The following is a 25,456-nucleotide window of genomic DNA, read 5'->3' on the forward strand; positions in this document are numbered from 1 at the left end:
ACATCCTATGTCAAAACTGTATGATCGCTCTCACAAACAGAGAGAGAGGACATGGGATGCAGCTAACTCTAGATTTTTTTGCTAAAGAAATACAGAGCAAGTAATTATGCCAAATTCAGGAGACTGCTTGGAGAAGCACCATAGAATGACATACTGCAGGGGAAGGATGCTAGTGGTGCAGGAAAGGATGGAGTGTTTGAAAGAGGAGATAGCAGAATGCATACCTATAATCGGGAGGATAAATCAAGTGGGAAATGAGTAGACAAGTAACATTGTTAAGCATGAGTTGCTTTAAAAAAAAAAAGGCTTGTTGAAGACATTTAAAAAGAAAGGCAGTCAGCAGTGTCATGAGCAGTATAAATCACAGGCAAGACCAGAAGAATGACTGATATGGTAATTAAGGAGAGAAAAAAAAAAGTAGAAAATGAAATTAGCTGAGTGAGCCAAAGATAATCTGAAGTAGTTCTTTCAGTATGTGCAAGTAAAAGGAGGAATGACCATGGTAGAATGTTGATGGAAGGGAAGTGACTGAAGTAAATGAAATACTTTTCTTGTGTAGAGGCTTAAGTACTGTGAGGACATTATGTTGGAGGTTTAATGGATTTTTTTACAACACTCAGAATGAATTAAATTAGAATTTAATACTCCTATATTTCGTCCTAGTCACTAGGACATCTACGGGGATTACAAAAACGATTAATGTAACATGTACACAAAAACTTGCAATACTAAGCCCAACCACGTGGGTGACACTAAAGTCCTATCTAGGTGGAGCGCCCTCTAAGGGCGGTAGTAGGTGGCCTGGAATGTAAGGTGGGACCTCTGGTGATGAGTGTTTCCCAAATCTTCGGAAGCTTAATGCAACCGTATTTGTTAAGATTTGGTTGGTTTCTGAGAGCTGCTGCTGCTGCTTATAAGAAAAGTCTCTCTTTCTTGAATTTGCTGTGGTGGAGCATGGTGGTTTTCTTCCATGATACTCTGTGGGTGGTGTCCAAAACATGGTCAGCCAAGCCTGAATGGCCATAGTTGTGTTTAACGATGTACGACTTGTGTTCCTCCAGGCGGATGGATGCTGATCTGCCTGTCTGTCCAAAGTACGCAAGCTTACAGGAACAGGGTACTTTGTAAACTCCAGGCAGAGAGAGAGGGGGGGAGCTGATCTTTCGTAGAACGGATAAGGGTAGCAAGTTTGTGGTAGGCCTTTGTATGCTGTGTGTAGGTTATACTTTTTAAGTATTTTGGCTATTTTTTCCGAATTGCCTTGGATGTAGGGTATGGTGATGGCATTTTTAAATTCTTGTTGACGAGAGGGACGGGGAATGGGGGAGGAATTGATTATTTTTTTGATACTGTGTTCACTGTAGCCATTGGAGAGGAAAGTTCTGTGTATGTGGTTAAGCTCAGTAGTGAGGGCGGTTCCACTGGAACAAAGATTGTGGGCTCTCTTGGTAAGGGTTTTAATGATGCCATATTGTTGTGAGGGGTGGTGGTGGGAGAGTTTGTGAATGTATCTGCCTGTGTGTGTGTGGGTTTTCTGTATACAGTAAAGGCAAGTGTATCATTGGGCAGGCGCGTGACTAAGGTGTCTAGGAAGGGTAAACAATTGTTCTTTTCCTTTTCCATAGTAAACTGGATTCTTGGATGTAGGCTATTGAGATGACTGAGGAAGGAGTCTAACGTGTCTGGGCCATGGGGCCAAATGGAGAACACATCATCTACATATCTTAGCCAGATAGAAGGTTTGAATGGGGCTAAGTCTATGGCTCGTTTTTTGAAATCTTCCATATAGAAATTGGCAAGGGGGGGTGAGAGGGGGGGAACCCATGGTGGTTCCTTCTATCTGCTTGTAGATTTTGTTATTCCAAGAGAAATATCCTGAGTTGATGGCAAAGGAAAAGAGATCTAAGATGTCAGAGGGGAAAACGTTTTCTAAGAGAGATAAAGTGTCAGTTAAGGGAATATTGGTAAACAAAGAGGAGATATCAAAGCTTACCAATATGTCTGTATTGTTCAAGGTTAAATTGGTAAGCTTTGATATCTCCTCTTTGTTTACCAATATTCCCTTAACTGACACTTTATCTCTCTTAGAAAACGTTTTCCCCTCTGACATCTTAGATCTCTTTTCCTTTGCCATCAACTCAGGATATTTCTCTTGGAATAACAAAATCTACAAGCAGATAGAAGAAACCGCCATGGGTTCCCCCCTCTCACTCCCCCTTGCCAATTTCTATATGGAAGATTTCGAAAAACGAGCCATAGACTCAGCCCCACTCAAACCTTCTATCTGGCTAAGATATGTAGATGATGTGTTCTCCATTTGGCCCCATGGCCCAGACACGTTAGACTCCTTCCTCAGTCATCTCAATAGCCTACATCCAAGAATCCAGTTTACTATGGAAAAGGAAAAGAACAATTGTTTACCCTTCCTATAGACACCTTAGTCACGCGCCTGCCCAATGATACACTTGCCTTCACTGTATACAGAAAACCCACACACACAGGCAGATACATTCACAAACTCTCCCACCACCACCCCTCACAACAATATGGCATCATTAAAACCCTTACCAAGAGAGCCCATAATCTTTGTTCCAGTGGAACCGCCCTCACTACTGAGCTTAACCACATACACAGAACTTTCCTCTCCAATGGCTACAGTGAACACAGTATCAAAAAAATAATCAATTCCTCCCCCATTCCCCGTCCCTCTCGTCAACAAGAATTTAAAAATGCCATCACCATACCCTACATCCGAGGCACTTCGGAAAAAATAGCCAAGATACTTAAAAAGTATAACCTACACACAGCATACAAGCCCTACTGCAAACTTGCTACCCTTATCCGTTCTACGAAAGATCAGCTCCCCCCTCTCTCTCTGCCTGGAGTTTACAAAGTACCCTGTTCCTGTAAGCTTGCGTACTTTGGACAGACAGGCAGCTCAGCATCCATCCGCCTGGAGGAACACAAGTCGTACATCGTTAAACACAACTATGGCCATTCAGGCTTGGCTGACCATGTTTTGGACACCACCCACAGAGTATCATGGAAGAAAACCACCATGCTCCACCACAGCAAATTCAAGAAAGAGAGACTTTTCTTATAAGCAGCAGCAGCTCTCAGAAACCAACCAAATCTTAACAAATACGGTTGCATTAAGCTTCCGAAGATTTGGGAAACACTCATCACCAGAGGTCCCACCTTACATTCCAGGCCACCTACTACCGCCCTTAGAGGGCGCTCCACCTAGATAGGACTTTAGTGTCACCCACGTGGTTGGGCTTAGTATTGCAAGTTTTTGTGTACATGTTACATTAATTGTTTTTGTAATCCCCGTAGATGTCCTAGTGACTAGGACGAAATATAGGAGTATTAAATTCTAATTTAATTCATTCTGAGTGTTGTAAAAAAATCCATTAAACCTCCAACATAAATGAAATAGTTGAATTGATCACTTTGCAAAGATATATCATCTGTAGGATATCTGTATTAAAATTCAGATATCCCACAAGTTTAAGTTATATTAAGTGAATTCAAGTTAGAAGATAATAATGCTGGTATTTTGTCGTTAGTTAATAATTGTGTTTGTATGTCACAAGTAAGATGTTTTGAGATGTATTTTTTTTTTATCTTTGGATATTGGTCTTGCATAGGTATTAAATTTATTAAAATTAGTTATGAGCTTAATTATGGTTTTGTAATGCTTGCTGTTTGTATATAAACATAATTTTGTTTATGTTATGTTATCAATAGCTAGTGAAGCAAAAGTTGCCTCTATATTATCAGAAGTGATTAAATATACCTCAGTGTGAAAACGTTGAAATGATGAACTGTTATAATTTCGAGCTTTTTCATGATGAAATGGTAATTAAATAAACTTTTTTGCACTGTTAAGAAGGAACTTTGTCGTTTTAAACCCAACGCTAGAAAGCAGTAATAGACAGCATATGATGGTTGCATTTCTGAGCATGCACAGTAGTGGAAAGAACGTTATCGGACATTGAGGGGCATTCAGCTGTCCGTGGTATAGAAAAGGAATACAACAAATGAAAATGCTTCTGTGTCTTGAATTTACAAAGACTGGACTAGGGGAAAAGTTGGAAATAGAAGATTGAGAGAGGATATCCCTGTATAAAGAGAAGTGTCAAGTTTTTAGTAGTCATTAATCCATATAGGATTTATTTCAGTTAAGGCTGACAAGGAATTTCATTGTTCTCCAGCTCATGTAGAAATGGGTCCAGTAAAGTTTGTTTTATTTAGGATCCTCAGTCTGATAAGTGATTTCTAACTGTTGGCATGTTTTAGTCATTTCTTCAGATTCTTTCATATAGAAGGCAAAGGTTATTCTGAAGTGTTAGAATTATTGATAAGGTTTTAAGAAGAATGTTGAATCTTTCATATAGAAGGTTAATTCATTCTAAAGTGATGCTATGGTTTTAATAGCTTATTCAGTGGAGCTTGCTGTTACTTTCATATGGAAAGTGAATTTATGGAAATGTCTTGAATGAAGACAAGTTATGTTTTCTTCAGAAGTCTTTGATTTTAGGATGCAAGAAGAATTTGTGTTTTTTCTTTTAAGGTTACACAGTGGTCAGCACTCAATGACAAATTTATGGAGACACAACACACGTTAGACTAATTACTTTATTTAACATTAAGCAAGTAACAACAGCATTTTGACCTCTGTATTAAGGTCATCATCAGGAAACATACATATGTACAATATATAAGCTACATGCCGATGTACTATACAAAAGTAAAATGAATCAAAATGTTTGTTAATTGTTTATCCTAACCCGACCTCTGGTGAGGAAAATAAAACAATGGAACTACATTAAACAATTTCTAGTCCTTTTGCAGTAAAATTTTCTTCTGTCTGGGGTTGTTGTGGGTCTTCCACATTCTTGGAATAATAATGTAGGGTATGGCTATGGCATTCTTGTAATCTTTTTTGCTTTTAATGGCATTTTTATGGAGGATCTTGTGAACTGTTTTTTTATTGCAGACATTTTTTGCAAATGTTTGAGGGTACTGATCGGCACTTTCAAACACAGAGCCGTAACAATTTGCTCCAATGAACAAGCTCTAACCAAGAATTTGAAATCATTAACCAAACATTTGTAAAAAAAATTGCTACAATAAAAAAACAGTTCACAAGATCCTCCATAAAAATGCCAATAAAAGCAAAAAAGATTATAAGAATTCCATAGCCATACCCTGCATTAGGGGAATTTCAGAAAAAATAGAACACTACTTAAATACAACATCAAGACAACCTTCAAACCCCTGGCAAAAACTAAGAAATTTACTTAGCTCCTCCAAAGATCCTCTTCCATACCTTGCTGCCCACCCAAGGGTTTACAAAATTCAGTGTACCTGTAACCTACCTTCCATACGGGAAATAGGACACACCATCCCAATCAGAAAAGATGAACACAAACGCCACAGAATTGAGAGGGAAAAAAATTCAGATCATCGAAATCTGAACAAAAATGGACTAATTATTCCAAGAATGTGGAGGACCCATTTTCAACCCATATAGCAATCAGAACAACCCCAGACAGAAGAAATCCTCAATACAAAAGGACTAGAAATTGTTTAATGTAGTCAGACTAGGATAAATGATTAACAAACATTTAGATTCATTTTACTTTTGTATAGTACAATGGCATGTAGCTTGTATATATTGTACATATGTATGTTTTCTGATGATGACGTCAATACAGAGGTCAAAACATCCATTGTTACTTGCTTAATGTTAAGTAATTATTTTAAAATGTGTATTGTGTCTCGATAAATTCTTTATTATGATAGTTAAGTAGTTGATTTGATGTATTGATTTGTGTTTTTTGTAAACTAAAAAAAAACCTAACTCTTAATGGGTTAATAGGTCAGTTTAAAAGGTTAAGTTACATATGAGTTCTGGGATACGAATCTGTGCAATGTTAATTAGGAGTTTAGCTTTATTTTATTGCATCACCCTCAACAGAAATTAGGCATAATCAAAATCTTAACAAAATAGAGCTTTAAATATACTAAAATATGATGGAAAGAAGAACTTCAAATCATAGTTAATCCGTTCTTTCAGAATGGCTACTCAAAAAAGGTACTAAAGAAACTTATTTTTTGATGAACCATCCTGCAATAACCCAGAAATTAATTACAAAACTTGTGATTAATTTCTGGACTTAAATTAATTAATTAAACCAAAAATTAATATGAAACTTGCCTACTATCAGTTCACACTTCACACACGAAACAAATGAAACTCAGAAAACAATAACAGCAACTCTGACAATGTTCAATTGGATTGGCTGACAATAACCAATCACAGCCTCTAGGTACTATTGTCTCAGAGCTCACCCTGCTGCACCATCTGTACATCTTTTCAAAGTGCTCAGAGGTGTATGTATTTTGAACACACACCTGGGCTATTAACATGAATGTGATGCAATGTTTATGTGTTGAAAAGTATCCTCTTCATGAAGCATTAGTATATTGTATTTAATTTTAGGAATCATGTGAAGTCTGGAAACAGTGGGGGGGGGAGGGTCTTCAACAGGAATAAATGCAAAAATTTAATATCAGTGATATTGCTATTTGGTGGATGAGCACTACACACCTAGTAACCCTGAATATCTGCCCCTGCTTTCTACATTCCTCTAAAGACAAAGTTCCATTTTATAAACCTCCTGAACTATCCAGGATTCTGTGTTCTTGTGGAAAGATGTACATAGGTCAAATTGGGAAAAGATTTGAAATCCATTAAAAAATAATGTGTGCAATGTTGAAAACAATAGAAGAAAAAAGTGGGCTTGTGGTGCACATCCTCAAAGAACATCACACAGTAAATTTGCAAGCATCTCCATGCCTTACTTAGAAGAGGATTACTCCGACAGATTTTTCAAGGAGTCTTCTGAGGTCATGCACTCAAGGCACAAAATAGAAACCAAGAATTGATTCTATACAATTTGGAAATCATTAATTAATATATGTAACATTCCAAGATCTCTCCTGTGCCAGGAATAACACATAGAATTTACACAACAGTGTAGAGACTGCACTTAACATGTCTAATGATACACATGATAGGTAGGGTACCAAAGTTTGAGGTTATTTCACGTACTGATTCTCTCTACAGATTGCTCTGAAATAGGGGTTTTTCAATTTGAAACACCCTGTACAGTATTATATATTTTATGCATAATATAAAAGTAAAATAGTTTAACATTAGTAATTTTTTTAATTGAGTGATAATTGATAATAGATCACATTTTTTAAGTATTGAATTTCGTAAACCTAAATCATTTTCACTGGAAGCTAGCTACTGTATTTTGGTTTATTAGATTTTTATTCTTTGGATATTAGAAATTCTTTATGGTTAACAGATTTTAATTTTAACTTAAGAGTTTTTGCTGCAACAGTTGATAAATTCTGTACATTTGCTTTTTTCCAACAAATAATTATCTAAACACAAATTCTAGTGCTTTTTTCAGAGTTTGATGTTATGATTTTTGGAATTTCAAGTAGCTTCCAAAATGGAAGCTTCGTGTATTATTCTCTTGCTCAGATATGATGATTCTGAATGAAGCCCATGTGCAGATATGCAGAATGATTTGCAGTAATTTCTTTCTTTAATATAATTGCTTAGGAATATATAAAATACATAAGAATGACATTCTAAATATACTTTTGCTATAATTATAGGTACAGAAAATGGTGATTTTGCAGATTTTTCACAGTTTTCAAGCATTCCTCCTACATCACAGTCCAGGTAAAATTTATTCTAAAATGAGAGTTAGAAGACTTTCTGCTTTCAGGCTTTTGATAGTTTGAGATTGTGGTTAAAACAATTCGCTAGATTTATTTTATGTTGTATCAGTGCTGTTAACAATAAATGATGAAAGAAAATGCTGATAAGAAACTCGCAATGTAATTTGATGTTGCAAATGAATGAAATGTTGCACATTTAATATAAGACATTCTGAATGGCTTCTTCATATATTTAATTATGTATATTATATAATTAAAATATCTATTTCATTTATAAGTTGTTTTCATTTATTCTGCTGTTTCATTGTCCAATTTTTACTGAATATAAAAAAGAAACATGAAATCTGTATTCAGTCTTTTCAACCATAAGGCATCATTACCACTGACTGCAATTTGGAGGCACTCAAACAAATATGCATATTTATATTACGAATTACTGGATCTTATATTAAATGACAATGATCTTATATTAAATGACAATCAAGGAAAAGAAGGAGTAACCATAGTATTCAACACAAAATGCGAGGTTAATCTTCTTGAATAGCAGGCAGTCTCAAGCAGAGTGATGTGGGCAAATATCAGAATGGGAAATTGGACAATGAAATTTATTTGTGCCTATGGTCCCACAGAAGGTTATACTAAGGTGGAAATTGGAGGAATTTTTTGATGCTTTAGAAAAGCAACTGACACAATGAAAAAGGAAAAGTTGGTCTTTGTTGGGGATCTATATAGCAGAGTAGGAAGTGATTGTCAGACATACAAAAATATTTTGGGAAAATTTGGAGAAAAGAACAAAGCCAATAATGGCAAATACCTGTTGGATTTCTGCTCAGGTCATGGACTGGTTATTACTAACACCATGTTCCAACGTAAAAATGTGCACAAATTCACATGGAGAGAAGAGGCAAGGAATAAGAAAAGTCACATTGACTATGTCATTGTTGATAGTGATGTTTTCTCCCTGGTGCAGGACACCAGAGTGTACAAAGGATTTGAAATTGGAAGTGATCACTATTTAGTCTTGAGTAGGATAAAATTGAATTTCGTATTGAAAAGAATAACATGTAAGAAAGTTTTAAAGTGAATAAAAGTTGAGCAGCACTCAGATGTGAACTGTAGACTAAAATACACAAAGATTATTGAAGAAAAAATGAAAGAGTTTGAGAACAGGAACCAAATCTTGGAGATTCAGTGGCAAGCCTTGAAGAAAACCCTGATTGATTCAGCCAGAGAGCCATGTGGTGAGGTTGTCTGCAAGGATAGAAAAATCAGAACTTCATGGTGGACACGGGAAGTTAAAGAGGCAGTGAAGGAAAAGAAAAAAGTATAACAAAAGTTCCTGGCAAATAAGTCAGCTTGTGCTCTTAGAGAATACAGAGACAAATGTAAGAAAGCTAAACAGTGTGTAAAACTAGCTAAACAAAAGTCATGGGAGGGACTTTGGCAAGAACATAGAAAATTCTTGAGGTTGTTGAAGAAGCTTAGAAATGGAAGAAAGAGTGCTGTAAAAGGAGTTAGAGATGATAAAGGTTACATGAAAACAGAGAAAATTATATCCTTGAAGTATGGAGTAATTACTTCGAAAAATTGCTAAATGAAAGAAGCAGTGATAGCACAGTGGTAAAAAACACTCAACAGGCATAGAGTCAGGAATACATATCCATACTTGAAGTAGAAAAAGCTATCAAAGGCTTGAAATGTGGAAAGGCAGCAGGAGTAGATGATATTCGACCAGAAATGCTGAAATATGGTGGTATAAAAGTCTGGCAGTGGCTGCACGGCATAGTTCAGAATGCCTGGACAGAAGGACGAATTCTCGATGATTGGAGTAGAGCTCTAATAGTACCCATATATAAAAAGCAAAATAAAACTGAATGTGAGAATTACAGAGGTATTTCCTACTGAGTGTTCATGACAAGATCTATGCAAGCATAACTTGAGAAACGGTTGAGAAGAATTGTGGAAGAAAAGCTTGGTGAAGAACAAGCTGGATTCAGGCCAAATAGAGGCTGTCATGATCAGATCTTCACTTTACGACAAATAGTTAAGAAAGCATGGGAATATAACAAAGATCTGTATGTAAGTTTTGTCGATCTGGAAAAGGCATATGACAAGGTGCCAAGAGAGAAGCTATTCAATACGCTACAGTTGTATGGTGTCAATGAGGCATTATATTAAGCAATACTTAGTCTGTATTTGAGTTGTAAGAATTGAAGAATCGGCAGTTAGAATTGAAGGAAGTGCACGAAGATGGTTTAATGTTAAATCTGGTGTGAGACAAGGATGTACATTATCCCCTCTGTTATTCATTATCTATATGGATCACATTATGAAGGAAAGTGGTATTAAACATGAAATCAGAATTAGAGATGTTAATGTGAGCTCTTTGCTTTATCTGGACGATGTTATACTTCTAAATAAATCCGCTACATGTCTGTAAGATTCCCTGACTAAATTGAATATCTGTTGTAATAGATATAGTATGAATGTCAGCAATAACAAGGCAAAGATAATGAAAATAGGCAGAATTGTAGAAAATGTCAATTGTGTTGTGAACAGGGAACCTGTGGAACAAGTAAAACATTTCAGCTACTTAGGCAAGATTTTTACTGAAGATGGTAAATTAAATATGGAAATAGACAACAGAATCTACAAAGCCAGTATGGTAGGAAGTCAATTGAATAAATTCATATGGAATAAGAAAGAAATTAGTCAGAACACTAAATTAGCTGTATACAAGACAGTGTTCGAACCACTTTTAACTTATGGATCTGAGAGCTGGGTCAGAAGTAAAACACTTGACTAAAGACTTGAGACCACAGATATGAGAGTCCTGAGAAAGATTAGAGGCGTGAACAGATGGCATCAATAGCAATATCATATTTAAAACGAGGATATTAGGAAAGAACTTGACATTGTCGGCATCCAGGAATGCATTAGTGGAACTACTCTCGGATGGTATGGTCACTTAAACAGAATGGGTGAGGAAAGATTAGCAAAACAAGTGTTCTCTGCCAGGTTTGCAGGAAAATGACCCAGAGGAAGACCAAGATATAGGTGGATTGATATGGTAAAATGTGCCTTAGACGATAGAAATATAAGATCTGATAATGATATTATTGCAGTCTTGACAAGTAACAGACTGATTTGGAGGAAAATTGTAGATAGGAAGTTAGCAATGATGTAAATTTTTCATGTAGTACTATCATATCCTGTACACCCCATGATGGTACATGTCAGGAATTTGATGATGATGGATCTTATATTTCACATACAAACGTAAGTTTGTGTGTGAAGTTTCTTCTTGAGTAAGCTACTAGTGTAGTTGGGTAAAATCTGAATGAAATATAGAATCTAATTTCTTGTCTAGCACAACGTACTTGAAGGTGATATACTTTGCTTAAAATTTATTTTGATGTATGCATCCAGTCTCTTGAGTGGACTAGTTTCGCCCACTCAAGAGATTCGATGCATACTGAGAAATGTGGCATTTACTACCGAGAGAGTTCTTAGTATCCATGTGTAGCTCCTGATGATATCACAAAAGTCAAAACCATTATGGATGGGGACTTTTGCCATAATGGCATTATATATTTCCTTTAAAAGGAAATTGCAATGCATTATGGGATGCAAAGAATAGCCTCATGTGAGGTAACTTTATAAGTAGTCAAATATTGAAGATACAGACCTCTGTATGTTTACTTATGTATGAGGAGAAAATATGGAAGCTCAATTTAACCAAATTTGAGAAAGCTTCTTACCATCAGTTAATCAGTATTTCCTTTATAAATTATGGCTTTGCATTTCAAAAGGGGGAAAAAAAGTACTGGGTACTGTTTTATAATATAGCCTTCTATACTTTATAATGCTGCAATGAGTTGAATTGATTCAAAATCACCAAATCTCCAATAAAGATTGGCATTCTCTTTATCAATGCAAAACTGCATTGATAAAGAAGTCAATGGACACCATAGTGTGAGGAACAGACAGCAATGACATTCAACTTAATAAGATGTAAGACTTCCTTTCACTGCGATGACTGCAACAATCCTACAGGGTATAGTTTCCACAAGTGTACAATGCCAATCAATGGGAATTTTGGACCATTCTTTCTGTAGACATGTAATGAATCCTGGACTGTTGTGGGGTGGATGTACCTTGACCTCATCCAATGCTCCAGTTCATTCCACAGATGTTCAGTAGGGTTGAGATCAGGGCTCTCTGGAGGCCAGTCTAGTGTGATGTTCCTATCCACAAACCATGCAGTTACAGCAGCAGCCTTATGACATGGTACACTGTCTTGATGTAAGAGACAAAGGTCAGTTCTGTAGAAATGCCATACTAAGATGGAAGTACAGGAATCAACTGAGAGTGCTACCCAGTGAATAACCACCACACTCACCGAAAGTGACCATAGGGTGCTATGAAGGATAATAGGTAAAAATGTTTTATGGAACATGTAATATGTAAAATGTTTTTGTGCAAATTTGTGTTCCAGTCGATGCCTGGTACTCCACATGTGTCAGCTGACGAATGACAGTTTTTACATATTATCCTTCGTAGTACCCTATGGTCACTTTTGGTGAGTGTGGTGGGTTATCCACTGGGTAGCACTCTCAGTTGATTCCTGCACTTCCATTTTAGTATGTTATCTCTGATTGCTGACCTAGGATGGCCCAGTTTGGCAACAATTTGCCGAACAGATAGGCAACAAACAGGCATTGTGTAGGATGCTTCTTTCAGACTCCTTCAATATAAATAATCCTTGTAGGAAGCATTGCATTATCCAGAATGTTCAGATACCTCTTGGAGCTCAGTGTTCATGCCACCACAGAGATCTGAGGCCAAACTAGGAAAAACAGAACTTTACCATCACACCACCCCCTCTGAATTTTAGTTGGGGTTATGCACTCTGGTAAGAGTTGTTCATGTGCATCTGCCACACATCCATCTGCTCCGTAGAGGATGTAGCATGATTCATTACTCCATAACACAGCTTTTTAAGCTTCCACTTCCCACTGTACAGGCTTTTTGCACCACTGAAGACAATGCTGCATGTTGGTTCAGGTAATGTACAACTTGCATATTGCAGTCCTACAATAGAAACCCATGTTGTGAGCCTCAGTTCTGAATGTTTTTGTGCAAATTTGTGTTCCAATCGATGCCTGGAAACTCCACATGTGTCGGCTGACGAATGACAGTTTTTACATATTATCCTTAGTAGCACCTATGGTCACTTGGTGAGTGTGGTGGGTTATCCACCACACTCACCAAGATACCAAGATTCCTGCACTTCCATCTTAGTATGGTATCTCTGATTGCTGACCTAGGATTCCCCAGTTTGGCAACAATTTGCCACAATGTACTTTGCCCATTGGGATGTCTGTTGACTTCTTTCCAAGCAATGTATGAGGAAATTGGAGTAGTTCCTGGTCTACTGCACTTTTTCAAACCCATCAGTACCACTTCACAATGTAATTGCCACTTCTGTAGATCTGAATAGAATTTTCTCATACTACTGCTAGAACATCTGAAATGGTATTAAGTTACTTAAATATAAAGAGCCAATAGGCTTCATTTCGGTGATATAAACATTATTTAAATTAAGGGGATATTAAATCCCACATTGTTTTAAAACCGAATAAGAAACTCAGAGATTGGAATCAGATAGTTTCAAGCTGAATATAGTATAATAAACTATAAAAGTGAGCTAATGCAAATAGTCCTAGTACGTAATATAAACTCGGGCAACTCACAGCAAAGGTGGTAAATTTAAAACAATGTGGGATTTAATATCTCCTTAATTTAAATAGGTATTGTTAGTTGCTTTGAAATGTAAAGTTAGTTTATCATTATTGTCATGACATGTTTCAAGGATTTAGGCCTGTTATTGTCTGTTGCAGCCTCAAAAGCTATCTGTTACCAAGATAATATCATAATCAGTCTTGTTTTTCTTAGCAGTTGATATTGAACTTTTTTGGACAATCATTTTATTTCTTTATTTTCTTTGTTACTGGTTCTTCATTTAATGCATTCATTCTTTCTTCATTTCTGCTCTTATTAATCTTTATCTTTTTTTTTTCTTCAAAATTTCACTTTATAAAGTAGTATTGGTATAGTCAGTGTATTATAAAATTTAATGTAGTCTTTGCCAAAAAGAACATGTGTAATAAACTGTGGTTAAACCCTAACCACAGAATTTATTACATGTTTTATATATATATATGTATGTTAAAGATACCAAGCTATTTTAAACCTGGTTTTACTCCATTTCCCAAGTAAGCAAACAGACAAATAAGTCAAGTTTGCGCCCTGCACGTAATTATTATTATTATTACCACGGGCTACTCCAGGAGTCCTTAGACTCATCGAGGGAGGCCCTAAACATCATGTTCACACAGCTGTTCAACATTCTCACAGTATCTATCATACCTTGCCTTGAACTCGCTCACTGTCATAGCACCCACAACAGACTCTGGCAGCTTATTCCACTCATTTACCACTCTAAAAGTAAAGAACCCAGCTCTAACACCCCTGCTAACCACGCTCTTGCCCAGCTTCCATGGGTGTCCCCTAGTTCTCCCACCACCAGTCCTCATCTCAAAAATATCATCTGAATTAATCCTATAGAATCCCTTTAGCAATTTGAATGTCTCAATCATATCTCCCCTTTTTCGCCTATCAACTAGTTTCTGCAACCCACAAATCTTCAACCTGTTCTCATATGGTTCATTCCATAGACCTGCTATCATCTTAGTCACTCGCCTCTGGATCCTCTCAACCTCCTCCCCATCAAGAAGGAACCGAGGTGACCAAATCTGGGCACAGTAGTCGAGATGAGGTCTTATCAAGGCTCGGTACAGAGGAACAATAACTTGTTTTTCTCTGCTCGTCAAGGTATTTTTCAACAACCAAGTGAGTTGATGAGCTGATTTAGCTACTTTCGCAATGTGCCCCCTAAACTTCATCTCCCTATCCACCAACACTCCCAAGTCCCTGGCCTCATCAATCTCTTGGAGTACAGTTCCACCAATGTGGTATACTGCTGCTAATCTTTTCACTCCGAAATGCATAACCTTACATTTTGTCACATTAAATTGACATCCATTCTCCTTAGTCCAGAACTCCAATCTATCTAAGTCATCTTGCAAGACTTTGACATCTTCTGCATTCACTATCGCCCTACCCAACTTTGCATCATCAGCGAACAAATGAACTGTCCCACTTAGACCCTTCCCTATATCGTTAATGAACAGATTAAACAGCAGTGGTCCAAGAACAGAACCCTGTGGCACACCACTAGTCACAGGCCGTTTTTTGGACTCTACTCCTGAATAAACTACTCTTTGATATCTCTCCATCAACCACCCAGCTATCCATCTCACCAACCCTATATCCATTCCCATATGTTGTAGTTTACGGATTAGAATTCCATGTGGTATCCTGTCAAACGCCTTTGCCAGGTCCAGCAGTATCACTGTAAACCCATTTCCCTTATCCAGTTCAGCCGTCACCTTGTTATAAAACTTGAGCAAGTTACTGAGGCATGATCTACCCTTCACAAAGCCATGCTGTCCTCTGTACAGTATCTCATTTTCATCAATCCATTCCTGTATTTTTCCCTTGACTACTTTCTCCAAGACCTTGACAACGACTCCTGATATGCTGATCGGTCGGTAATTTGCAACCATAGTCTTGGATCCTCCTTTATGCAGTGGAACTATTTTCCCCTCTTTCCACGCCTTCGGGACTAAGCCAGACCTGAGACTCAGATTAAACAACATGGTCAAGGGCACTGATAATTCCTTAGCCGCTTCATGCAAGACCCGTGCCGGTATACCATCCAATCCCACAGATGTATTCACATTAAGGTTCTGTAATAGACTATTCACCTCCACTTCATTCATCACAATTCCCATATAAACTAATGGTTCCTTCATTTTTTCAACGTCACCACCTGCATGATATACTTTTGCAAAGTGCGCGCTCAGTAACTCCACTATATCGACTGGTTTAGTGAACTCTTTACCATCGTCATTCCTTAAAATCATTTTGCCATGTACAGTTTTTTCTTGCTTGCAACATATTGAAAGAACTGTTTGGGATTCTCTTTTGCTTGCATAGCTAGTTTCCTTTCATAATCGGCTTTTGCTGTTTTTACCACACTCGTTACCCTTCTGGCCTGTACTTTATATCGTTCGTGTGCCTGCAGGTCACCCCTTTCTTTAAATTCCCTCCATAGATAGTTGTTTCTTTTTTTGCAGCTCAAGCTTAATGGTGTTATTCATCCATTTAACCCCTCCTTGTTTCACTATTCGGACCTTAGGTATACAATCAGCCATAACCTCCTGTAAATGCTCTTTGATCGCTTCCCATGCTCTATCGACGTCCAGCCCTTGCAGTTGTACATGCCATGGCACTGATCCAAGCAATCTCCTAAGCTTGTCATACTTGCCAGCACGGTAATTCCACATATACCCTGTCTTAATCACAAATTTTACACCTTTAGCCACCTCCCAGGTCAAGACCTTATGATCACTCTCACCAATAGGTGGCAACATGGTCATATTCATTACAGTCAAATTCTCAGATACTATTACCAGGTCAAGCACTCTCACACCCCTAGTATTTTCAATTACATGCTGTTTCAGATAGTTATCCCTTAATAATTGAATAAAATCCATTTCCTTCCTCACATGTGTCCTCTCCTCCTTCCAATCAATGTTACCATAGTTGAAATCCCCCATAATAATTACCCTCCTTCCACTCATTTCATCAATTTGTTTATGCATACCATCTCCACCATCTATTCCAACACCTGGTGGAATAGATGGTGGAGATGGTTGGTTATTATATATATATATATATATATATATATGAAACCATGCAAAATAAGTGCATCCATAGAAGCAAGTTTTACTTCTATTTGGATCTTGACCTTTAAAGGCCCTTTTTTCCTATTTTTTTTTATATATTATTCTGATATGTTTGACTATATTCTTTACATTAAAAAAAACATTCTAAAGTCAATCCTCATAATCAGCTATTACCTGATCATCTGTGAAAAGGTGTAGGTTTAAATAAATCACATTAGAAACTTCAATTTTATTATTTTATATATAGTGTTGCAGACAGGGGATAGGATATTCCTCTCTAACTCCTTCAGTTTATTTCTCTGATGATATAGTTCAAGAGTTCAGTTATATCTGCATTTCATTATCCTCATGTGTGTATATAATAGCTCTTAAAATGCTGTGGTATTTATATTTTTTGCAGTATATTAATATAAAAATGTAATGTGTTTCTAGATTGCACTCAATTTTTTAAAATTTATTTTATTATTAATTTAGACAGAAAACTATATATCTATACGTTAATGTGCTTTTCTAAAACCATTCTGTGCTTCTAGAATAAAATCTGAATATTTTGAAACTTCGTAGTTACTTGGTAACAGCATTATAAAAATTTGTTGTAGGGAAATGTATATTATACAAGGATTCAATTCTGTATTAAGAATTTTATTACAACTGCTTAAGAGGAGCTTCAGTTAACTGAACTCAGTATTAATACTCTTTGGCTCAAAAGACCTAAGTTTGAATTCCATTTAGGATGTAAAGAACATTTTGACTACAAGTGAGTTAGCTAGTCTAATGGGAGGTAGCAGGATATTTCCTCCCTGAAACTCATGATTTTCATCCCACAATGTTAACAGGCAAACTAGCCAGAAGATGCATGCAGTTAAGTTTAGTTTTAGTTGATTTGGCATAATCCCAAATAACAGCTACAACCACTTAAATCAGATTGGGATCCAAATGAAATTTATCATTTAACATAACACAATGCAGTGTAGTTCAATTACAATCAGCATTTGAAAGAAACTTAGAGAAATATTCTTGTCATCAAAATTAAGGTTCTTTTCTTCATCCTTATAATCAGTTTTCTGATATGTTCTCCTAAGATGAACAGGATACTCTGACAGTACTACTACACAATGTGTAGTACTTACATTTATTACTAATCTTTTGTTAACAGTTTTTCTCCAAATTAGTCTATCTCTTGTCAGCAGCATTGTCAGATCTTATATTTCTATCTTCTAAAGCAGTGATTCTTAACCTTTAATTGTCGCAGCTCCCTAAGTATCTTAAAATATTTTTGTGGCCCCCTAGTTTGTGGTAACATAATAATAATAATTAAACTTTTTCTTTAAATAGTGGTTTTACTTACTGATTATAATGACAAAAAAAAAATCAAAGCAGGAATCAACTTTACTTAAATGTATTTTAATGAGACCTCTGTTGTTGAACACACTCTACTAATTATTCTATTCTTGCTTCAGTTGTGTTACTCAATGCTATTGGCATGCATGAGTCTGTTCAGAGTCGATTTTGTTGGTTTGTTTTAATATTTACCATTGTAGAATCTATAGAAAGATTCTGTAGAAGAACTATAGAAAGAATCTATAGACTATAGAAGAAATATGTAGTAGAATCAAATATGTAGAAAAAAAAGACAACAAATTTTGAATGGCATTGGTAAACAGGTGGGAATATTCTCTCCAGATGTGTATCCAAAATTGGACCAAACTTTTCTTCTTGAAAACAGAGATCAGACTTAAATCCTTTGTCAATTCCAGCAGTGTGTTATCGTCTATTGGTGATAATTTTTGCAGTTATTATATGGATCTTGAATCCACAATTTTCTACAATCAGGTTCATTATTTAGAAAATATTTATCAAACTTTTCAATTACTGTATTTGCCGGTGTATAAGGCGCACATTTTTCTTTGAAAATAGGTCTGAAAAACAGAGTTTGTCTTATACGCTGATACTCAGTTTCTAATTACTTTCATTTCTGGAAATTTTCTCTGTTTCGAGTTACGCGATTTCTTTCTTGCTTCCTTGCAGTGTGTGAGAGCATTCCGGTTACATAGAGTTAAGTGGATGCGTATGCACTGTCATCGATGATCACAGCTGTGTTTCTGTTCGTTTACACTTTCCAGTTGTTGTCGCGGTTGCTCTGAACGGTGATAAATTTCTGCCGTTGAATTTTCTCTAAATTTCTTGGCAAATTATGGCTGAAAAATGTCGGCATTGCTACAATATTGCATACAAGCTACGTGTGATTGCGTATGCTAAAGAACATGGAAACAGGGCTGCATAGAGGCATTTCGGGCCACCCCCAACTGAGAAAATGATAAGAACTTGGCAGAATCAGGAAGAGGATCTAAAACAGTTTTTTTTTCCTAAAAAATGTGACACAAAAGGGGGTGCGTCTTATATGCCATCAAATGCGGTAATCTCTGGAGATGACATATAATTAAAGAATTTACATGTAGTTTACAAGGGTTGTTTGAAAAGTTTGGTAAAAAAATAAATTAAACAGATTTTTTTTTTTTGGAAAAAATCACCTTTATTTCTCAACATAGTCTCCATTGAAGTCTACGCATTTTTCCAGCGAGTTTCCAATTTTTTCATCCCATCTAAAAAGTAGGATTTGTCAAATTGTGCAGAATAATCATCGACAGCCTTGATGACATCTTCGTTCAAAGAAAATTTTTTCCCACCGAGCCAAATTTTTATGTTTGGGAACAAGAAGAAGTCACACAGGGCCAAGTTCGGAGAATATGGATTTTTTGAACCAATTCAAACCTCAATTCGTGCAATTTTGCCATTGCAACAGCCGATGTGTGGGACAGTGCATTTGTCTTGATGAAAGAGCACTTTTCTGTGCATCAATTTTGGCTGCTTTTTCTTCAGTTCTTCTTTTAAACAGTCCAACAATGACGTATAATAGACTCCTGTTATTGTCTTACCCTTTTCCAAATAGTCTATCATGATAATTCCTTGGGAATCCCAAAAATCAGTGGCCATCACCTTCCCAGCTGACAAAACGGTCTTCACTTTTTTCAGTGCTCTTTCACTGGGCATTATCCACTGTTTTGACTGCTGCTTGGACTCAGGTGTGTAGTGGTGGATCCAAGTTTCGCCTACAGTCACGAATTGACAAAAAAATCTTGCGAATTGCAATTAAACATTTCCAAACACTGCACTGAAATGTCTATCCGCATGCGTTTTTGATCGACAGTTAACAATCGCGGCACCCATTACACACATGGCTTTTTCATGTACAATTTTTCGTGCAGGATATTATACACCTGTTCAGTTGAGAGGCCTACAATCTCAGCAATCTCGTGCACTTTCACTCGGTGGTCTTCCATAATGATACAATGAATTTTGTCAATCATTTCCTTCGTAGTGACCTCAGTCGGGCATCCAGAGCACGCTTCATCTTCAATGGACTTACGACCATGTTTAAACTCATTTATCCAAAAATAAATAGTCTTTAATGCTGGTGCAGAGTCCCCATGAACTGCATCTAACTAGGCTTTTGATCTGTTCAGCCATCTACTTCTTCAAATAAAAGTGATTTATCACTGCATGAAACTCGTTTTTCTCCATTTTTATGAAAAATGCAAGCATGGTAATTATAAACATTTACCAAATGAGAACTACGCATTGTACATGGCTAAAATTTTGCCAGGAGTCATGAAAAAGATGGTACGTGCCAACACTGGTATGAATGAACGAATTGTGTCACCATCTATTAGAAATTTACCAAACTTTTCAAACAACCCACATATCAGATTTAAAATTGTAGTTTGAAATCATTTGCAAATAGTTCAGAAACCTTTAAAAAACATCTGAATATACTCTTTGAATCCATCTATTCAGTTGTATTTTCATTGCCTCTATTTTACCTAGCATAGTAAAAATGTATGAAATAAATGTTTCCTTGTAAAGATAAATTTAGCTGATTTAGAACAGAGAATATAACTGACAAATATGAAAGTTCATAATCAAATTCCTTATATATACCTTCAAGGGTTGTACAGGATATGATAGTACTACATGAAAAATTACATCATTACTAACTTCTGATCTACAATTTTCCTCCAAATCAGTCTGTTACCTGTCAAGACTCCAACATTATCAGATCTTATATTTCTATCTTACTGTATCAATCTACCTATATCTTGGTCTTCCTCTGGGTCTTTTTCCAGCCAATCTAGCAGAGAATACTTGTTTTGCCAATCTTTCCTCTCCCATTCTGTTTAAGTGACCATACCACCTGAGATTAGCTCTGCTAACACATTCCTGGATGCTGACAATATCAATTTCTTTCGTAATATCCTCATTTTTAATATGATGTTGGCATTGATGCCATCTGTTCATGCCCTGATCTTTCTCAGGACTCTCATATCTGCAGTCTCTAGTCTTTGGTCAAGTGTTTTACTTCTGACCCAGCTCTCAGATCCATAAGTTAAAATTGGCTTCAATACTGTCTTGTATACAGGTAATTTAGTGTTTTGGCTAATTTCTCTCTTATTCCACATAAATTTATTCAGTTGACTTCCTACCATACCAGCTTTGATTCTGTTGTCTATTTCCATATTTAGTTTACCATTTTCATTAAAAATCTGAAATATTTTACTTGTTCTAAGTAAAATATTTCAGTAAAATATTTTATTAAAATAGAAACAGTAGCTGAAATGTTTTACTTGTTCTCTAGGTTCTCCATTCACAATGCAGTTGATATTTTCAATGTTTCTGCCTATTTTCATTGTCTTTTTCTTTTTAATGCTGACCTTCATACCATATCTATTACAACAGTTACTCACTTTAATCAGGATATCCTGCAGACTTGTACCAGATTTATTTAGAAGTAACCTGATATCAAAATTGGAGCTGAGATTAACATCTCCAATTTTGATATCAGGTTTAATATCACTTTCCTTCATATTGTGATCCATATAGATAATGAATAACAGCTGGGATAATGTACATCCTTGTCTGAAGATTTAACATTAAACCACCTTTGTGTACTTCCTTCAATTCTAACTGCTGACTTACAACTCAAATAAAGGCTAAGTATTGCTTGATATAATGCCCCATTGACACCATATAACTGTAGCGTTTCGAACAGCTTCTCTCTTGGCACCTTGTCATATGCCTTTTCCAGATCTACAAAACTTAAATACTGATCTTTGTTATATTCCCATGATTTCTCAACTATTTGTCGTAAAGTGAAGATCTGATCCTGACAGCCTCTGTTTGGCCTGAATCCAGCTTGTTCTTCACCAAGCTACTCTTCCACAATCCTTCTGAACCGATGAGAGCTCTACTCCAATCATATGGAATTCGTCCCACTGCATAATTCTGCCTTCTGAATTATGCAGTGTAGCCAGTGTAAGACTTTTATACCTCCATACTTCAGCATTTCTGGTCGAATATCATCTACTCCTGGTGCCTTTCCATATTTCAGGCTTTTGGTAGCTTTTTCTACTTCAACTATGGATATATATTCCTGATTGCATGCCTGGTCAGTGTTTTTTATCACTGTGCTTTCATCACTGCTGTTTCATTTAGCAATTTTTCAAAGTAATTACTCCATGCTTCAAGGATATCTTTTTCTCCTGTTTTTATGTCATGTTTATCATCTCTAATTCCTTTTACAGTGCTTTTTCCTCCATTTCTGAGCTTCTTCAACAACCTCCAGAATATCTTGCCACCTTCTTGATATTTATTTTTCATGTTCTTACCAAAGTCCTCCCATGACTTTTGTTTAGCTAGTTTTACACTGTGTTTAGTTTTGTCTCTGTATTCTCTGAGAGCACAAGCTGACTTATTTGCCAGTGACTTTTGATATGCTTTCTTCTTTTCTTTTACTGCCTCTTTAGCTTCCTGTGTCCACCATGGAGTTCTGATTTTTCTATCCTTACAAACAACCTCACCACATGCCTCTCTGGCTGAATCAGTGTTTTTTTTAGGCCTTGTGTAAAATAATGTTGGTTGCAACATTGTAATATTTTGGTTTATAGTTATGTTAATTATTTTAATTTATTTTCTTCAGCGTCGGTTGTAGGCTGCTGCACCCCTTTGTATTAATTTCAATCTTTTGTTCATTATCCTTACTACGTCTACTTTAACTTACCCTCTCTGTTAAGTTCTCTTTATCCTATTTTAATCTAACCTGATTAATTTAGTCCCTGCTTGCAATTCTTTATACTTCCTACAAGTGTTAGCGCTGTTAGTGAAATGGCCTCTGAAATAGGCAATTCATGGTTACAGTTAACTATCTCCTGCGCTATATAACTCAGGAAAAATTTATTTTGTTTTTTGACTGCGCCATCCCGAATTAATTTTTTTAGCACGGGGAGATTAGTTATGACACTTATAGAATAGATCACTTTCTAAAATAATCCTTAAATAGTCAGTCGTCGCAATTTCTCTAATTTAAGCACACAGGTTCAGTTATTTTTATGAGATTGGGTGAAAGATTAGGCTATAATTTTAAGCAAACAAAACATGTTTATTTTACCTTAAGCAACTATATAATCTAATATACAATTGAACAATTTCTCTCCGATGTCTGTCATGAACTCAAATCGTAACTCTACAATTTAGACCTGCTATTCATAATGCTTTATAAAAATCTAGGCAGTTACTGGCTGTTACAATTTACATCGTTGGCTAACATTCCTCTTAACATATACTAGCTAACTCTCAGGCTCAATTATCTCTTATAGTGACTATACAATTATTTAACAGAGCTACGTTCAGTGGACACACAATTCTTAATCATCACCTCAGCATCAATACAGTAGAATCTACTCTCAAGTTTGCAGAAACATGTACAGTCCTACTAGCTTTGAAGATTTGTAGCAGTTCTGCTGACTGCTTTTCTCCGTCCTATATACTAGCCTTCGCTGAATGGCTCCTGGCTGTCGTTCTGCTGTAGTCCTTTTCCGTAAATTGTAGCATAGCTCACCATCGATTCTAGGCCTATTGTTGGCGGCATGTATCTGGTCACATGCGGCACGTTCCGTTACTGAAAATACACCTCCAAAGAATAATCTGCCTCTCCTGGTTCCCCGTGCTTAAGGGTCATACTACAACGAAATCTCGGAAGTCCGTGCGGGCCAACAAACTGCAGCAAGAAGAAAAAACTCAGAGCTCATCCTTTAAGAGGTTCTCAAGACCTCTTTTATACAATTCTGAAGTGCCTTGTTTTAGAGTCGGGAATTTGTAGGAAGATTCCCCCCCCCCTCCCCCGAATCTTCTCTGCATATACTGACGTCACTGTTATCTTAACCTTCAGATTTGGCAGCAAAAATCTCCACATTTAAATGACCTTCAATACCTCTTGTTCACTTTCAAGTTGCCAACATAATGTCGTCTAATCCTCTTAACTTGAGGCAGAAATACTGTAACAATCTATTACTCTTGCAGTCTTACAATTTGAACCTTTACAATATTTTATAACTTATGAACAATTCTATGTCATTATTTTTTTTCAGTTACCTTTACAAGTTTACAGTCAGTATTTAATCGTTAAAATACAGTAATGTACAATTTCGTTCTTTTCACATGATTTGTGACCTATGTAAAATCGATGTCAGAAAATTTTAACAAAATTTCACCTTATCGAATTTTTCACTCGCCATTGAATCTCCAAGGTTTGGTTCCTGTTTTCAGACTCTTTCATTTTTTCTTCAATCATGTTTCTGTATTTTAGTCTACAGTTCACATCTGAGAGCTGCTCAACTTTTATTCGCTTTAAACCTTTTTTACACGTTCTTCTTTTTAATATGAAATTTAATTTTGTCCTGCTCAAGACTAAATGGTGATCCCTTCCAATTTCAAATCTTTTGTACACTGTAGTCCTGCACCAGGGAGAAAACATCACTATCAACAATAACATAGTCAATGAGACTTTTCTTATTTCTTGCCTCTTCTCTCTGTGAATTTGTGCACATTTTTATGTTGGAACATGGTGTTAGTAATAACCAGTCCATGTCCTGAGCAGAAATCCAACAGGTATTTGCAATTATTATTAGCTTTGCTCTTTTCTCCAAATTTTCCCAAAATATTTTTGTATGTCTGACATCATCTCCTATAATTATTTCCCAAACAAGGGAAATAATTATAGGAGATGATGTCAATAGATGATGATCCCGAACAAGGACCAGCTTTTGCTTTTTTGTTGTGACTAAGTTCACCTTAGTAGAACCTTCTGTGGGACCATATGCACAAATAAGTCTCATTGTCCAGTTCCCCATTCTGATATTTGCCCACATCACTCTACTTGAGACTGCCTGCCATTCAAGAAGATTAGCCTCATATTTAGTGTTGAATACTATGGCTACTCCTTCTTTTCCATGACCGTCATTGCCTGAATTTTGTATTTCTTGCTCAGAAAGAGCTCACAAGTTTTTGCCTTTTTTGTTTCAGTTACCTCTATTATGTCGATCTGGTACTTATCCATTTCCTCAGCTAGCTGCATTTCTTTGCCATTTAGGCTTTTTATGTTGATAGTACCAATCTTGAACTCTGGTGATGTTTAGTTGTGGTGGGTTTTAGGATTTGTTCCAGTAGCTGACTTTTCACTGTTTGCCCTGGTTCCTTGGCAAAAACAACAGTGGCCTTGTTTAACTGGGAGATTCCCCAGCCGGCATAAAATTCTCTCATGTTATACCATCATTTTTATTTTTGTTTAAGCCAATAAGAATACAACTTGGGTGGTTAAATCCCAAATTGTCAGCTCATCCTCATTCGTTCAGTATCCAGGTAAATACCTAACAGGTTGCACCACATGCAGAGAACTTGATCGGTTCTCTGCATTCCTT

At 36.4% G+C, this 25,456-nt stretch overlaps 1 protein-coding gene across 2 annotated transcripts in view; it reads left to right on the plus strand.

Annotated features, from left to right (window-relative positions):
- lqfR (clathrin interactor lqfR) overlaps positions 1–25,456 on the plus strand; it is a 364,785-nt gene that overhangs the window by 239,322 nt on the left and 100,007 nt on the right. For both annotated transcript variants that reach the window (XM_090391640.1, XM_090391641.1), the window contains exon 8: positions 7,705–7,771. In XM_090391640.1, the coding sequence (XP_090247766.1) occupies positions 7,705–7,771 (67 nt within the window). The remainder of the gene's footprint in view (positions 1–7,704; positions 7,772–25,456) is intronic.

This window comes from Typopeltis vanoorti, chromosome 4 (assembly GCF_054136105.1).
Source record: "Typopeltis vanoorti isolate ZY-2024b chromosome 4, IOZ_Tvanoo_1.0, whole genome shotgun sequence".
Lineage (NCBI taxonomy): Eukaryota > Metazoa > Arthropoda > Arachnida > Uropygi > Thelyphonidae > Typopeltis > Typopeltis vanoorti.